Source organism: Tenrec ecaudatus, chromosome 1 (genome assembly GCF_050624435.1).
Source record: "Tenrec ecaudatus isolate mTenEca1 chromosome 1, mTenEca1.hap1, whole genome shotgun sequence".
Taxonomy (NCBI): Eukaryota; Metazoa; Chordata; class Mammalia; order Afrosoricida; family Tenrecidae; genus Tenrec; species Tenrec ecaudatus.
This window is the reverse complement of record NC_134530.1, coordinates 1,365,796-1,382,861: the sequence shown is the minus strand read 5'-3', so window position 1 is coordinate 1,382,861 and position 17,066 is coordinate 1,365,796. Positions and strand designations below refer to the sequence as shown.

Below are 17,066 nucleotides of genomic sequence, written 5' to 3'. Positions count from 1 at the left end.
GGGAGAGGGGGGGAAATGAGCTCATACCAAGGGCTCAAGTAGAAAGTAAACATTTTGAAAATGATAATGACACCATATGTAAAAATGTCCTTGATACAATGAATGTATCTATGGATTGTGATAAGACCTGTGAGAGCCCCCAACAAAAGGATTTTTCCATACAATTCCATACTCCAATCAAATCTCAGAGGGTTGTAAAATCATTACCACAATTTTAAAACATTTTCTTCGTCCTTGTATTCTTTGCTATTCATGTAATTATAATTTTTAACTGTGGCAAAAATAGACAGAAGACAACATTGTCCAATTCAACAACTTCCTTTTGAAAAATACACTGCCATTGATTATATTCTTTGTGTTGTAGGACCATTATTGATTTCCTTATTCAAATTATTCCATGACCATTAACATAAACCCAATGCCCACCAAGCAAAAACTCTTCTTCACCCACAGTAACACAGGATACTTTTGTTTTATTTTTTTCTGAAAGTATTTTCTCTATACAATATTTGAGTATCATATACTTGCATAGTTACATCGCTTCTAAAAGGAGTTGTATATGCATCATCAGCCAGGTCTAATGCTCCCTCACCCCTCCTGTGCTTAATATGTGCCCCCATATCTGCTCACCCTCCCCACACCACAGCCCCCCATGCTCAACCATTGCATCAGGTCTTGTCTCTGTGAAAGCACAACATCTGTGCATCACAGCTAAAAATGAAACAAAGAGGAAGAAAGAAGAGACCATCAACAATATTTTTAGAGCTAGAGAAGAAATTTGTATTGTGGAACAAGGGAGAACTATTTGAGCTTAGAGCAAATTCAGGTTGGGTCAAAGGTGGATCAACTGATCACGTATTGCATTAAACCCTGGTTTGATCAACCAAAATTGAGGGCACAACCATCTCTGTCTGACATGAAAGCTCACAGTACAGTGAGTTCCTGGCCTGTGGCTTGCCGGAGGCTTCATCTGACTAGACAGTCTACAGTTGGATTTGGGGCTCCCACGGTCCTCCATAGCCTTCTACAAATTGGGTGTTCACAGTTTCAGCTCTGATACTTTTGCCCCCATCACATTTGGCCTTTAGGCTTGTCATCTTTGGAAGAGACCCTATGGACACATATGGACACACTATATGGACTTAGTTGATGCCTCACTTAATGGCTCTTTGTTTGAATATTCCCCTAAGCAGTGTGCCCCAGAATTGCACCCATGCACCATGGCTCCTTATCCCCTCTCCCCCGGCCTGTCATTTCTTACAGGTGCCAGTCCTTGTTTCTGAAATTAAAATCTGTCATTCTCAGTGAACTTGTAGGACATGGTAGACTGACACCTAGGGCTTCCAAGGCTTTGATCTTAATAAAAGTAGACAGCCGCATCTTTCCATGGGGAACAGTGGGTGGTCTTCAATCACCAAGCTTTGAGTCAGCAGTGTGTTCTTAGATGCCAAGCCACCAGGGCCCCTTCCTTCAGGACTTGGGTGGCTCTCTTGTCCCAGTATGAAGCAACCAGAAATTCCAACTCCCACCACTGACCACAGAGGGCTCTGAGTCAATAGCAGCCACCACAAGGTCCCCTACTGGAAACAGGGTTTGTGTGGGCTGTGGACTGAGTCCTTGTCCTACCAGACCTGAAGCTCTGGGACAAGGATTGGTGGGAGACTAGAATTCAGAAGTGTAGCTGGACTCAGAGAACAACAGGGAGAGTGCAGGTGGGATGGAGTGTGCCCTGACCCCTAATCATGTCGCCTCAATGGAGCTATGGCTGGTTAAGGTCTAATGAGCAGAGTCCAGTTAGTTTTCGGTGTCAGATGGAGAGTGATTGCTTCTGATGTTTACTCTCTGAAGTTTGGCAACCTTGTTTTCTTCTTGTTCAAAGTCATCTGATACCATATGCACTGAATGCTGGTGCCCTATATGCTTCTCAGTGGCAGAGAATTTTTTTAGAATGAGTTTGCCAAACATTTCTTTGGAGGCTCCTCTGAGTGTATTTTTACTGCTCTCTTCTGATTTGTTGCTGAGCACTTAACCAGTTGCACTACCTAGAGACTCCAAGGAATATGCACTGTAGGTAAATCCATTTGGATATAGATGATTCTATTTTGTCACTTGGCAAACTGATAGCAAGTGAAATCCTGAATGTTCATTTTCTCAGTGATCAACAGATCTGGGGCAGCCTGGAAAAGGGTCAATAGTGCTTTTGGGTGCCACTCGAGGCACCGCAAGCTCCTTGCGTGGATTCTGCAGGGCCCTGGTCCTTGAGAACTAGGAGCAATCCATGCAACTGACTGCCACCAGACCCTCCCAACACCTCAACTCTCAGCGCCTTGCAAGAAACACCATTGCATCCAGCGTGGCTGAGCCCACAACCTTCATGAAGTGCTACTGATAAACTTGCTCTCCATCGTGCCTGACTGGATTCCTGGAGCCATTAGGGGAATAAGGTGCTCAAATATGTCTTTGTTTTGTAGCATAATTTTATTTGTGGTTCTTGAGATACACAGAGCAACGCACACGTGAATTCAGAGGCACCTCTGCATACAAAGCAGTGAGGTTGATGGATGACATATTTTGAGTTAAGAGACCATCCTAAACCATTTAACAATATGATCCTTCCCCATTCACATAAACTCACTGTCCTTCAAGTTTCTTGTGAAAAAATCCCCAGAGCTGCTCTTCTTAGTTTGATTCCATAGAGATTCTTTAAGAGCACCGAGCCCAAGGCCACATGCTTGTCTAATTAACCTCAGGTGTTGCGAGCTTGTTTTTCAACCATGTTTTTACACAGAGGCCAGGTCTCAGATGTGCAGCCCCAGGGCAAGAGGGGACCCAGGTGTTCTTACCCTCAGAAGTGACCATTTGGGACTGGCCAGAGGGAGCGAGAGAAAGAGCAGGACATGGCAGCTGGGGTCACAGTGGCACTGAGGGCAAATGAATATATATCTGGGGCTCTCTGCTTCCAGCACTGCCCTCCTGCTGAGCAACAGCCAGTCTTGTCTCCGTGGCTGAGGGAGCAGGCAACTTCATCAGTCTCCTGCACAGCTACAGCTTTTCCCTGCAGCAGGCGGACTTGTCTGTTCTCCATTTCTTCTCCCCATTCACCTGGGACTCAGGGCTCTGCCTCAGGCTGGTGAGTTGTGGCTGGGATGCTCTCTCTGCTCTTTTTGATTCTGTTCTGCCAGATTCTTCCTAAGGAACCCAGCATGAACGTTTTTGACTGCCGCGAATACATGCAGCCCAGTGTCTACAGGGATGGGGATCTGGTGCTCGGGGGCTTTTTCCCTGTCTACACGCTGACACACAACTCAGAAGCACAGTGGAAATTCTTTGTGACCAGTCCAAGACAAAATGTGACATTTAACCTGTAAGTCTCTGAGTGTCTATGTGTGAATGGGGAACTTGAAAACTACTTTGAGATTCTCCCCGAGCTGTGATTCATAAGTTCTTCCCTCTCCTTGCTTGGATGACTTTGAGTCTGTTCTGGCTTCAGGTGGCCGTATTTGCTGCAGAAAGAAATGCAGGGGGACCTGAACCACATTCTTGGTCCCGGGTAGGTTTCTAGCCTTTGTTGCAGCCACTGTCTCTACCTGTCCCCTGGCCAATGGCCCTTATTTTCATGGATGCCCCACATCAGCAAACCTGATGTTCTCTTTTTACTCTAATCACCATTTTGAATCTTTTCCCCTTTTCCTTTAGGTGTATTTTTCTTCAGAGTAGAAAATATTATGCCGCTGTAAAAAATGGAAACTTGCTGCTGTTGAATCAATTCTGACTTCTGAAGCCCCGTGTGTTACAGAGTAGAACCGACTCCTTGGGGTTTCCTTATTTGCCTTTTCCACAGAAGCATATCATCAGGCAGTCCTCCCATGCCTCTGTTTGGTTGATTTGATCCTTGAACTCTGCTCAGCCACCAAACACTAACCATCTGTGTCACTCAGGGACTTAACCTCCCACACCCGTGACCCATATACCCTGTCCTATTCCTGACTTATGATGCGAGAGGTATGAGACTCTGGATTTAAACATATTAAACTCTGGGCTGGAGTTTAGTGTTAAAGGAAAGTCATTGATATACAGTTTTCAAATTAGGGGGAAGCCATCAAGTTGCCCTCTCAGGGCGATCACTGTGTTTGTCTCCGCAGCAAGGTCTTCATGTCCTTTGTAGAGCAGCCAGAAAGAATCAACGGACAAGGACTGAAGAGCACAGGTCGGCAGGTTTCTCTGTGTGAGTCAGACTGCTTTTCTCCACTAGGCCACGGACAGATTCCCTGATAAGCAGGGCCAGCCTAGGCTTTCTTATGCTTACTTACTAATCTGTAGTGAATAAATTCACATGGGTTTCCCTGCATGTGAAAATATAAGTGTCAGTGTGCCCTATAGATTAGGAAGGAAACATACAGAAGCCTGTGTTTTCCACTTCCTGGGCAATTCCTCCCACCAGCGTTGGTAAACATGAAGAGACCTAGCTCTGTAGGAGGATTCTGTGGGATTGGAAGAAAAGAGATGTCAGTTAAATGTAGAAGCAGAATCTGTGCTATGGTGACATGGTTTCTTGTTCACTGTGTAATTACCACTGCCCAAGACTACCTATGTCTTCAGGTGACATTTCTCAGATGCTGGCGATCTGTCCCATAAAATTATGAGGCACACTGTATCAGAAGTGTACTTTGCAAAAATTCTGAGGATTTTCTCTGGAGCCATGGAGGTGAGGTGAACCCCTCAACCTATTGTGTTGAGGAAATACTTACCTGTAAATCTTAAATCAAACTGTCATCTGAATCATCATTAAATGCAATAAAAGAAAGAGAAATGGTTTATCTTTATAATTAAAGAAAGTCTGCCTTGAGCAATGTGCTCTTGTGAAGACCTCTTTTTGTGAAGTCAGAATGATAATGACAACTGGAAAGGTTAGTTGAGAAGCTTAGGGGGCACGGGGTTGAAGTGAAGAATGGGGGAATAATCTGTGAGAAAAACAGGTTGTGTGCACAAGGGGGAGAATACCATCAGAATCAAAGTGTTGTTTGTGTAGAGCTCGCTCAAATGCTGTCTGACTGTGGACATCTTCACCAAGAAATGCTGATGATTCCATTGTGTCCTCAAGCTGTTCTTCCTCCAAGCTTTCTCTGTTGCCTTCGCTGTCCTGCCTGGCTTCATTGTGTGGATCACAATCATTTGCTTTATCGAGTTGTCTACTTCCCACGTTCCTAATGCACTGACTTTTTGTGAGTCAACTCCAAAATTCACCGTTTGAGAAGTAAACATACATACAAGTGAAAGACTTCCTTTGTAATCCCTTCACCTCAATGAACTCATGTGTTTTTAATATTAACTCACTTTAGGAAATCTTTTTCTCTTCTCCCAGGGTAGGATTTTAGGTGTGAACCTGTTGATGATTTAGGAACAGCATGCACAAAAGCTGAGTACCCAAAGCTATAAACACAACATTTTCTGTGCACTAACATTTCAGTCAAAACCTCGCAATAGCTCTTCTTGGTTCGGGACAATCATGCCTTTTTAAAATTGCAGGTTCTTAATCAAAACAGGTCCATACAGCAAGTCACAATATTGATTTTTCCTCGTACGTCTCAGGGCATAACCAATTTGGGTTGACGCTAGACTGTAGCCTACTAAGAATGCAATGCCAATGGGCACAGTTTAGATTACAGTGAGACTTAAGCACTGTGGCACAGAGACATGAAGGGAGCACACACTTTTGGAAAATCTTGTTGTTGGACCTGATCAATGCACACTTGCCACAAAGCTTCAATTTTGAATAAAACACAGAATATCTGTGTATCATAATTAAGAGAAGCCTGTGTAGGATTTTAAGTGTATCCTTTTTATTTCTAAAGTGCATTCATTTTTTTTACCTTTTCCAGGTTGAATTTCCAAAATTATGGTTATGTTCTGTTATTTCTTTTTGCCATTGAGGAGATTAACAAGAGTCCCCTGGTACTCCCCAACATATCCCTGGGTTTCCGGCTCTACAATGCCTTTCCTAGTGTTTTCAGAACTCTGGAGAGCGTCCTCGGGTGGCTGTCAGAAAACGAGCCCCCCATCCCTAATTACACCTGCGAGACACACACCAAGAACATGGCAGTCATTGCAGGAATCCCCTCTGAGTTTTTTGTGCAAGCGGGGCCCCTGCTGGAACTCTACAGGATGCCACAGGTATGAACACTGGGGCAGCGGAGCTTTCCTTGCTGATTTTGCTTATTCTGGCACTTAAGTGGAAGAGAAGAGAGACAAACGTACTTTCCATTGCTTTTAAATGAGTTGTAAAAAATATTCTAGCTTGAAAATGAGACAGGTAGATATGTACTGTTGCTTCTGGGCCAACCCAAAGTGGCTTCTAGAAATTCTGTTGCTCAGATCCTCTCAGACCTGCAAACTAGCTGTCTGGAATACGTTGAAGCATAAACACCCTAATGGAAGAATTAATTCCATGATCCTTCATTAAGTTATTTATTTCTTCTTCCACTTAAAATTGTTAGAACTAACTGTGTGCTGTGTGGGCGTTGCCTTAGTTACTTAGTGCAGTGGTAACAAATACCACAAAGCAGTAGTTTTTAAGATGGGTTTTCATTTCTCACACTAGAGGCTAGAGTCTGAATTCAGGGCACTGAATTTAGAGGGAGGCTCATGCTTTGTCATTCTGGGAGGTGATCTTTTTCTGTCTTCAGTGTTTGTTCCCTGATTCCTGAGCTATCCACACATGGGATCATTTCCCCACATTTGTGTTTGCGAATCCATGTCTGTGCTGCTCTTTACAACACTGAGCAGTGACAGGCTTAGGACAAGCCCTACAGATTTGGGTTCATTAACATAACAGACAAGCCATTTCTTAAACGGATTGGGTCCACAGGTGTAAGTGTTAGGACACCCACAAAATTATGAGGGAATACAATGTTATCCTTAGCGCAATTTAAAATGCTTTTCATGGACTAACACACACAGCCCCAGTCATGAGGAAATGACAAGGCACGATGATTAGGACAGCGATTGGAAATGTGCAAACTATGATGCACAGTACTTATCTAACCTGCCTGAGATCATTGAGCTACACTCAATAGAGTCGGAAATTGAACCCGGTACATCTGATTCTCAATGTTGCTTCACACCCACAGGGTTCTATTCAGCAGTGATAGGTTGGTTAAAGGAGCCCTGGCCGTGTAGCTGCTAAGGGCTAAACTGTTAACTGAAAGGTCAGCAGTTTCAACTCACCAGCTTCTCCATGGGAGAGAGACGTTGTCATTTGTTCCCACAGAGATCCAGCCTAGAAAACGCTGTGAGCAGTCCTGCTCTGTGTTACTCTGAGTCTAAGTTCACTGCCCCACTCACACACCACCTATGAGGTCCCTGACACTCTGCCTCCAATGGTCACAGTGATGAAGTCAGTGGAGCGCAGCTCTGCTTTGTTCACACCACATCACTATGTGTCAGCATCACGTGAAACTACAGTTCTGTTTTTCATTTTGCTTCTGCGAACTCACATGGCATATTTCTCTCTTCTGATGTAGATATCCTACGGCACTTTTGATCCTTTGCTGAAAACGAAGGACCAGTTTTCCTCTCTCTATCAAATTTCCCTCAAACACAGTTTTCTGGCGTCAGCCCTGGTCTCCTTATTGATCCATTTTGGATGGACATGGGTTGGCATCTTAGTGCCAGATGAAACAAAAGGCGAAGAGTTCATTGGGTACCTTATCAAAGAGATGACTACCCAAGGAGTGTGTGTGGCACTCGTAGAAAAAGTTCCCGTGACCAAGATAATAAACACACCAAGAGATGTGAACTACCTCCCCAGAGTCCTGAAATCAACAGCAAATGCATTCATCGTTTATGGTGAGACCAGTACATTAGTAACTATGAGATTCATCGATGACTATAATTTAATAACCCACAAGATATGGATCATTACGTCCAAGTGGGATTTTTATTTCTTACCACCTGCTTTTTTATTAGACATTTTCCATGGGGCTCTTTTCTTTTCACACCAGAACTCTGAGATACCTGGTTTCAAACACTTTCTCAGGACAGTGACTCCTTCCAAGTACCCAGAAGACTTCTTCCTTACCAAGTACTGGCTCTATGCTTTTGATTGCTCACTTGCAGGAACTGTATGTGGGGAAATTTTGGTGTGCCCACCCAATGCCTCCTTGGAGCAGTTGACTGACAGATTATTAGACATGACCATAATGAAATCCACCAATGATCTCTATAATGTTGTTCACCTCTTGGCCCATGCCCTCCATGACCTGATTTTCATGGGCGAGGAATCTAGGTACCAGATGGAAGCAGAATTCCCTGTGCTTCTCCCTTGGCAGGTAAAATTTCCTTGGCAAATGATTCTTAATAATCGCTTGTTAGTAGCTGAGATTTAATTTGTTGAATTAAAATTTCATTATTCGACCTTGGTGTCGTAGTGGTTACCATTGGGCTGTGAATCACATGGTCAGCAGTTTGAAACCAGCAGTAGGATTTCTCCTCCTGTAAAGAGTAGAGTCGTTATGATTTAGCATTGACACGATGGCAGCGAGTTTTATTTTTGTAATCTAATGTAATCTTCAAATTGAGTGATGATTAATATTTCCAAATTTCAAATCATACTAAAGAAGTATGGAAAATAAATCATGGGTTGTTGGAATCCAGGGGCTTAAGTGGAGTGCAAATATTTTGAGAATGATGAGTGCAGGGAACGTACAAATGTGCTTTACACAATTGATGTATGTATGGATTGTGATAAGAGTTGTATGAGCCCCCAATAAAACGATTCAAAAAACATTCATAGGGGCAATTCTACGCTGATCTCTAGGGTCATTATGAATCATAATCAATTTGACAACCCGGGATTTTCTGAGAATGCACTTGAGTCACTGGCTGGCAGTGAGTTTCTTTTCTGGTAGTTGGGAGAAAGCCCGCTAGTCAAATAATCCACAGATCATTGTATGAGAGGGAAGCCAACACTTGTGATAATAGATATATCTCAGACTCACTACGATTAAGTCATTGCTGACTCAAGTGACCCTCTGTGGGCTTATGAAACTGTAACTATTTATGGAATTAGAAAGCCCAGTCTTTCTCCCTTAGAGTTGCTAGTGGTTTTGAACGGCTGACCATGTGAATAGCAGGCTGATGCTTAACCATTACAGCACAGGGGACCATAGTAGACATATCGACCAAAGGAATTAAAACTCCAGAAAGGAATCCATACATCTATGTTCAACTGTCTATTGACAAGGAATCTTTGTCTCTTCCTGAATGTGCTGAATCATCTCAGGAGCCCTGTGAAAGCCAATGGTTGGGGTTGACTATCTTGATTCCTAATACAGTCAGTAGCAGTGAAATTTTCTAGAAATGTATAGGGATTATTCCCGAGGCACAGGTAGCACAAATTATTTTATTTTCTCTTGACTACTGGCTAAATGTTGGTGATTCCATCTTAGTCAACTTCACTACAGAAAGAACAAAAATTCCCCAATAGTCTGGCAAGTATGAAGAAGAAAACCAGATGTAGCAGTTCATTCTGTTAACAACTAGTGTTGTTGTGAAACACACTTGCTTAATTGTTATGGCTTGAAGTTTTCATTTCCCTGGGCTAGGCTAGAGTGCTCTTCCTGAACATGCAGAACAGTCGGTGAACATCCTGAAATGATACCTGTTCAGAAAGGGAGATTGACACACATGAAGAAAACCTGTGTAACTGCTTGGCAACTACACATCCCTTTAGTTCACACCGGAATGTTTTGTCTTTAATGTCCATGATAATCTCCTTTGTTAATGATTTCTCTCCTTAGCTCCACCCATTCATAAGGACTACGCAGCTGGAAAACAGTGCTGGAGATCACGTCTCCCTGAATGAGAACAGAAACTGTGTGTCACGGTATGATATTCTGAACTTTCTGAATTTTCCTGGTGATCTTGGCTTTCCCATCAAAGTCGGAGAGTTCATCGCCCAGGGTCTACGTGGGCAAAGTTTGGTGATCCAGGAAGAGCTGATAGAATGGGCTTTTGGATTCACTGAGGTTTGGATGAATTCCTCATATATATCCCAAAGCAAAAACAATTCATGATAATAATCCTCTGGCCACGTAACCCATTACAAAATCGCTATTGTTTAATGTGGTCTGGTGGGGTTTACTTGGGGGGGGTGTCTTGCTCTAGAGGATATGAGGGACCACCTTGAATTAGGCAATGCCATATGTTACGGAGTGGAATTTCTCCCTAGGATTTCTAGGCTGCAATGTTCACAGAGGCAGGTGGTCAAACTTTTTTCTTTGCTATCTGTGTTTGTGTTAGTATTGAGTGCATGTGCCACCACTTGTCAGAATAAAGTTGAGGGATATGTATATAACATAGAATATATAATACAAATAATATCAAAATATTTTATATACCAGACTAACACGACAATACTAATGATTCAGCAATATAAACTAATTTAAAAATTCAATTTACATCTTTCTCAGATAAGTTGAGAGAGTACTCACTGATTTTGGTTGAATTTATTGTTTGAAAGCCATGAACTCCAACACCAATTATAAAAAACAAACAAACCTCAAACCTATTTTTGTCCGTTAATCCTGATTCATGTGTTTTCTTATAGAGGTTCCTTGGCTCTAATCTTTACGGAAGTAGGTCTGCTTCATTCTGTGGTGACTTGACGTGACTTCAGACAGCCCACCTTTCAGTTAGTTGTTGACCAGAAGTCCTTCATGTCCCATTGCCTTGTTGTTGCTGACAGGTGCCATCGAGTCAGTTCCAACCCATAGCAATGACGTGCACCATAGAAGAAAACACTGCTCTCTCAGCCCTGCTGCATACTCACAATGGTTTCTACTCTTGAACCCATTGTTTCTGGTTGACCTCCACTTATGATAGCACACATGTACAAATCAAATCAAACTTCCTCATTTCCTTTTTTCTTGTAAAAACAAATTTTATTCTATTTAACTTGCATCCTAAGGATGGATCGTTATTTTGCTTGACATCACTGTATGCACCCAGCAAGGTCAAAGTATGAGGGTATCTAAAAAACCCTTTTATACGTTATCAGACTGGTAGTGCAGCAGTTAACATCTTGGATACTAACTAGAAGGGTGGTGATGGGACCCTACATTGGCTCCAACAGAGGAAGTCCTGTTGATCCGCTTCCTGAAGAATACAGACTTGGATCCTGATGGGGCTGTTCTACTGTGTGTTATAGGAGTAGTATCATTGTGATGCAGGATTATTCGGGCCCTTATGAGTCAGGATTATTAAAGAAAAACAAAACATCATTATGCACGCTGATCATATTCTTTGGTAATATGATCGATTCATACAAGACAACTGGACTATTATCATTGATTTCTTTGTTACAGACTCCTCACTCTGTGTGTAGCAATAGCTGTGATGCAGGATTCATGAAAATCCCTCAGAAATGGAAGCCTAGTTGCTGTTTTGATTGTATTTCATGTCCCGAGGGAGAAATATCTAATCAAACAGGTAAGAATTGACAAAACACCACAGTCAGCTTCTCTCGCTTCTAACCAGCCTCCTGGAGTCCTGGGTGGCACAAACAGGTAAGCACTAAAGCACATTCTGAGTTTTCCAAAAAGGTAGCTCAGAAGACAGAACTCCTATCTATGTACAGGAGATCAAAGTTACAGAAACAACCTGGAGTCCAGTTTTGTTCTGCCCTCATGGGCGGACTACGAGTGGAATCCACACAAAAGTCACTAAGGAGGACTATTGTAAAATGTCACATAACATTTCATAGATAGCTGATATGGGGTTTATAAAAAGAAATAGGAAGTTGCCAGATGAAGTAAAGATGAAAATTTCAAAACACAGTCCCTTCTGTCCAGCACAGTCTACCCGTTGAAACAGTTTTCCTTTCTCTCTTTACACTCCTTTTCAATTTTCTCACCAGATAGTGATACCTGTAAGGAGTGCCCTCAAAGTCAGTATCCCAACATGGAGAGGAACCGCTGTCTGCCCAGAATTGTGATCTTCCTGGCTTATGATGATCCCTTAGGGATGGCTCTGGCTTGTACAGCCCTGGGTTTCTCTCTCATCACTGCAGGGGTCTTGTGCATCTTCGTGAAGCATCGAGACTCCCCCATAGTCAAGGCCAACAACCAGACCCTCAGCTATGTCCTGCTCCTCTCCCTCCTCCTCTGCTTCCTCTGCTCCTTACTCTTCATTGGCCGTCCCGACACAGCCACCTGCATCCTCCGGCAAATCACCTTCGGAGTTGTGTTCACTGTGGCTGTTTCCACGGTTTTAGCCAAAACCATCACTGTGATTCTGGCATTCAAGGCCTTGACACCTGGAAGAACCATGAGGCGGTTGCTGCAGTCTGGGGCTTCTAATGTTGTGGTTCCCATCTGCTCCTTGATCCAACTCATAATCTGTGTTCTCTGGCTGGGCACCTCTCCCCCTTTTGTGGACATAGACACACACTCAGAGCCCAGAAACATCATCATTGTGTGTAACAAAGGGTCAGTCACGGCTTTCTACTGTGTCCTGGGATTCCTGGGCTTCTTGGCCCTGGGGACATTTTTCTTGGCTTACCAGGCCAGGAACCTGCCTGACACCTTCAATGAGGCCAAGTTCCTGACCTTCAGCATGCTGGTGTTCTGCAGTGTCTGGGTGACTTTCCTCCCTGTCTACCACAGCACCCAGGGCAAGGTCATGGTGGCTGTGGAGATCTTCTCCATCTTGGCCTCCAGTGTGGGGCTTCTAGGCTGCATCTTTGCCCCCAAGTGCTATGTCATCTCCCTGCATCCAGATAGGAACACATCAAAAGGGTTAAGGAATAAAACATGCTTTGAGGAAAAGTGACCAAATATTACTTGTTTTCGTTTAGTTTCTGTACAGTTGGTTCTTGTTCCTAGCGACCCTTGGTGCAGAGGAACAGACCACTGCTCTGTCCTGCACCATCCTCACAACTGTAGCAGCCACCGATTCATATCATTCTGTGCCACCCTCTATGTTGCAGACCTTTTGCTTTACAGAGTATTTACTCCTTTCCTAAAGACTGGTGCTTCTTTAAAGAAAATCATTTTATTGGGGGCTCAGACAACTCTCATCACCATCCATATACACATGAATTGTAAAAAGGACATTTGTGCATTCATTACTCTCACCATTCTCAAAACCTTTACTCTCCACGTAGGCCCCTAGCATTGGCCCCTCATTTTCCCCAAACTGCATATGCCACCCTCTCCCATGAACCCTTGATAATTTATAAATTATTTATTTGGTCATATTTTACACAGTATGACGTCTCCCTTTACCCACTTCTCTGTTGTCCGTCCCCCAGTGAGCAGGTTATATTTAGATCTCTGTAATCGGTTCCCCCTCTCGACCCCTCCCTTTGTCCACCCTCCTGGTATCGCCACTCTCACTACTGGTCCTGAAGGGATCATCCGTCCTGGATTTCATGTGTTTCCAGTTCCTATCTCTACCAGTGTACATCCTCTTGTCTACCCAGGTTTTTAAGGTAAAAATGGGATCCTGATAGTGGGTGGAAGGAAGCATTTAGGAACTAGAGGAAAGTTTTATATTTTGTCATTGCTACCCTGCACCCTGACTGGCTTGTCTACTCCCAGTGACCTTCCATAAGGGGATGGCCAGTTGTCTACAGATGGGCTTCTGTCCCCACTCGGCACTCCCCCTCATTCACAATGATATGATTTTTTGTTTTCTGATCACTGATACCTCATCCCTTCGACACCTCGTGATCACACAGGCTGCTGAGCTTCTCCCATGTGGACTTTGTTGCTACTGAGCTAGATGGTCGCTTGTGTACCTTCAAGCCTTTAAGACCTCAGGCGCTATATCTCTTGATAGCCATGCACCATAAGCTTTCTTCACCACATTTGCTTATGCACCCGCTTTGAAACTGGTACTTCTTGTTACCAAGTCAAAAGTGCATGAGATAAAGGCTTTCCAAGCTGATTTCTAAGAGCATTCTCACTGACCTTCTTTGAAATATTTTTTTCTTTTCTATGGCTGTCCTTCGTTTATTTGCTTTTCTTCACCAACACTATCATTCACATGAATTAATGATTTCTACACTTTTTGATTTGCTCTCCAGTTCTCACATGTATATGAGAGGATTGAAAATACCATGGCTCCCATGAAGAGCATGTTAGTCCTCAGAATGAAACGTTTTCTCTTTCCCATTTTAAATGATCGTTTGGCAAATGTACTCTGTTCCATAATGTTGCTACGGATCTGAATCCACTAGATGGCAGAACACTTTATTTATTTCTATGTTTTGCAAATTTGTCCCATGCAATGTGTCTTTTTGTTTCTTTTTCTGCAAATTTGCCTGTTTGTCACTAAATTCTCCAAGTCCTCTTTCGTTTTCCTGTTATTTTATGTTTCTCCCACTCAGACTATTATTGCAGTTTAAGGGACTAGGAAGCTGGTGGGATTTTTACAAATTAACCAATTATAGTTTCTTTTTTAAAATAGCACGTTGTTTCTATTTGCATGGCCCATCTCAAGAAATGAAATCAAAAGTTATTCTCTGTTAACACTCTCCCTTCTTCCTCAGTATCCTATCCCATCCTTACCTCCTCTTTCTTGCCCCTTGTCCCTGGCCATCTTATAGCTTTCCAAGCCTTATCTTTTCTTGTATAATCCACATTTCTTTGTTTTTCCTTATATTAATGGTGTTCTTAAATATTTACCCGTGTAAAATTGGCCAAGTTCGCTCAGCATAATATTCTCTAGCTTTGTCCTTTGCAAGCAGTGTATAGAGTTGTTTTGTTTGTTTTTATAAACGTAATATTCCATTGTACATATGTAACCCAGTGTGTTCATCCATTCCTCTATAATAGGGGATCTTGGTTGTTTTGAGACTTAGATATTATGGAAACTGCTTCAATAAACATAGATGTGCATATGCCTGTTTATGTTGTATTCTTTATGCCTTTAAGGTATATACCCAGTAGAGAGATTGCTGGGTCATAAGATATTTGTATTGCATTTGTTTAAAGAAGTGTCGTACTGATTTCCTGCATGGTAGTACAATTCTACCGTCCTACCAGCAATGCGATCGCATTTTCATAACTCCACATTCCCTCCAGCACTTATTATTCCTTCTTTCATGGACTTTTGCTAAAAGTGTGCTTTTAACTTGTATTTCTCTTACTGTGAATGAATGCGCATGTTTCTTCATGGGGTTGTTGGCCAGCTGGATGTCAAATTTTTTTAATTGTCTATTCATGTTATGTGTCCATTTTTGACTGTCTTATTTATATTTTTGTGTTTTAGATGTTGTAATTTTCTTTATATTTCAGAGATAATCCCTTCATCTGATGTGTTATCACTGAGTATTTTTTTCCTAATCTATGGGTCCTTTGTTGACTGTTTTCTTGAAATCATTTGATGTGCATTCATAGTGCATTTTCAGTAGGTCCTCGTTTTTATTTTCAATTTCCATGTATTATGATTTTTGGAGTTTATCTCTCTGTGGTTGATTTCTAAATGTATGGCCTTGTGATCTCACATGACGGTTTGTCGTACATCAATGTTTTTTTTAATTTACAGATGCTTCTTTTGTGATCTAAAATATGATTTGTTGTAGAATAGCTACCATAAGGAAGAGAAGGAATTTTGCTAGAGAAGGAAGAGAAAGGAATTTCGTTGGTGAGGTGTTCTATATCTATCTGAGAGCAAGTTGACTATTTTTTCTGTGTCCTTGTTGGTTTTCTTTAGAATTGATGAATCTTTAGTTGAAAGTGATGTACTCAAGTCTCTCAGTCTTATATAACTTAACTTATTTTTCTCTTCATTTCTGTGAGAATTTGATTGATATGTTTGGATGCTTTTTCATTCGGTACATTGATTTTAATGAAAGTAATGGTTTCTTGATAATTTAAGACTTCCATAATTATATAGTGACCTTCTTTGCCAGTTATTATATCATTAAACTAGATGTCTATTTTGTCTGAGATTAATATTGCTACATCTTTCTTTTGATGACTAATAGGTTGGTATTTTTTCCATCCTTTCATTGTGAGTCTATGTTTACCTTTATTTCTAAGGCATGTTTCGGCTAAGCGGCATATTAAAGTCCCTTGTTTTTTTAAAATCCATTGTATTAGTCTATTTTTTAATCGTTTTATTAGGGGCACATATAACTCTTATCACAATCCATACATAACAGCAATTGTATAACACATATTTGTACATTCATTGCCCTCATCATTCTCAAAACATTTGCTCTCCACTTAAGCCCCTGGCATCACGTCATCATTTTCCCCTCCCTCCCCAATCCCCATTCCCTCATGAACCCTTGATAATTTATAAATGATTACTTTGTCATATCTTGCCCTGTCCAGGATCTCCCTTCACCAACTCTTCTGTTGTCAATCCCCAGGGAGGAGGTCACATGTAGATCCTTGTAATCGGTTCTCCCTTTCCAAATCACCTTCTCTCTACCCACCCAGTGTAGCCACTCACACTACTGGTCCTGAAGGGATCGTCCGCCATGGATTGTCTGCGTTTCCAGTTTCTATCTGTACCAGTGTACATCCTCTGGTCTAGTCAGAGTTTCCAGGTAGAATTGGGATCATGATTGGGGGGGAGGGGTAGGAGGATGCATTTAGGAACTAGAGTAAAGTTGTATTTTTCATCCCTGCTACATCATATCCTGACTGGCTCGTCTCCTCCCTGAGACCCTTCTGTAAGGGGGTTTCCCGTGGCTTAGAAATGGGCTTTGGGTCTCCACTCTGCACTCCCCCATCATTCACTATAATAAGAATTTTTGTTTTGATAATGCCGGATAACTGATTCCTTCGACGCCTCGTGATCACACCAACTGGTGTGCTTCATCCATGTGGGCTTTGTTGCTTCTCAAATAGATGGCCGCTTGTTTACCTTCAAGCCTTTAAGACCCCAGACGCTATATCTTTTGATAGCCAGGCACCATCAGCTTTCTTCGCCATAATTGCTTATGCACCCAAATGTCTTCAGTGATCGTATCATACAGGTGAGCACAGAATAATATGATTTTTTGTTCTTTGATGCCTGATAACTGATCCCTTCTGCACCTCGTGATCACA

At 42.3% G+C, this 17,066-nt stretch overlaps 1 protein-coding gene across 1 annotated transcript; it reads left to right on the top strand.

Annotated features, from left to right (window-relative positions):
• Positions 1–3,203: 3,203 nt before the first annotated feature.
• Positions 3,204–12,828, top strand: LOC142430125 (vomeronasal type-2 receptor 116-like). The gene is made up of 7 exons (XM_075535165.1): positions 3,204–3,364; positions 3,491–3,550; positions 5,880–6,171; positions 7,521–8,327; positions 9,798–10,025; positions 11,364–11,487; positions 11,915–12,828. Exons 1-7 carry the CDS (start codon positions 3,204–3,206, stop codon positions 12,826–12,828), a joined length of 2,586 nt encoding a protein of 861 aa, XP_075391280.1.
• The last annotated feature ends 4,238 nt before the right edge of the window (positions 12,829–17,066 follow it).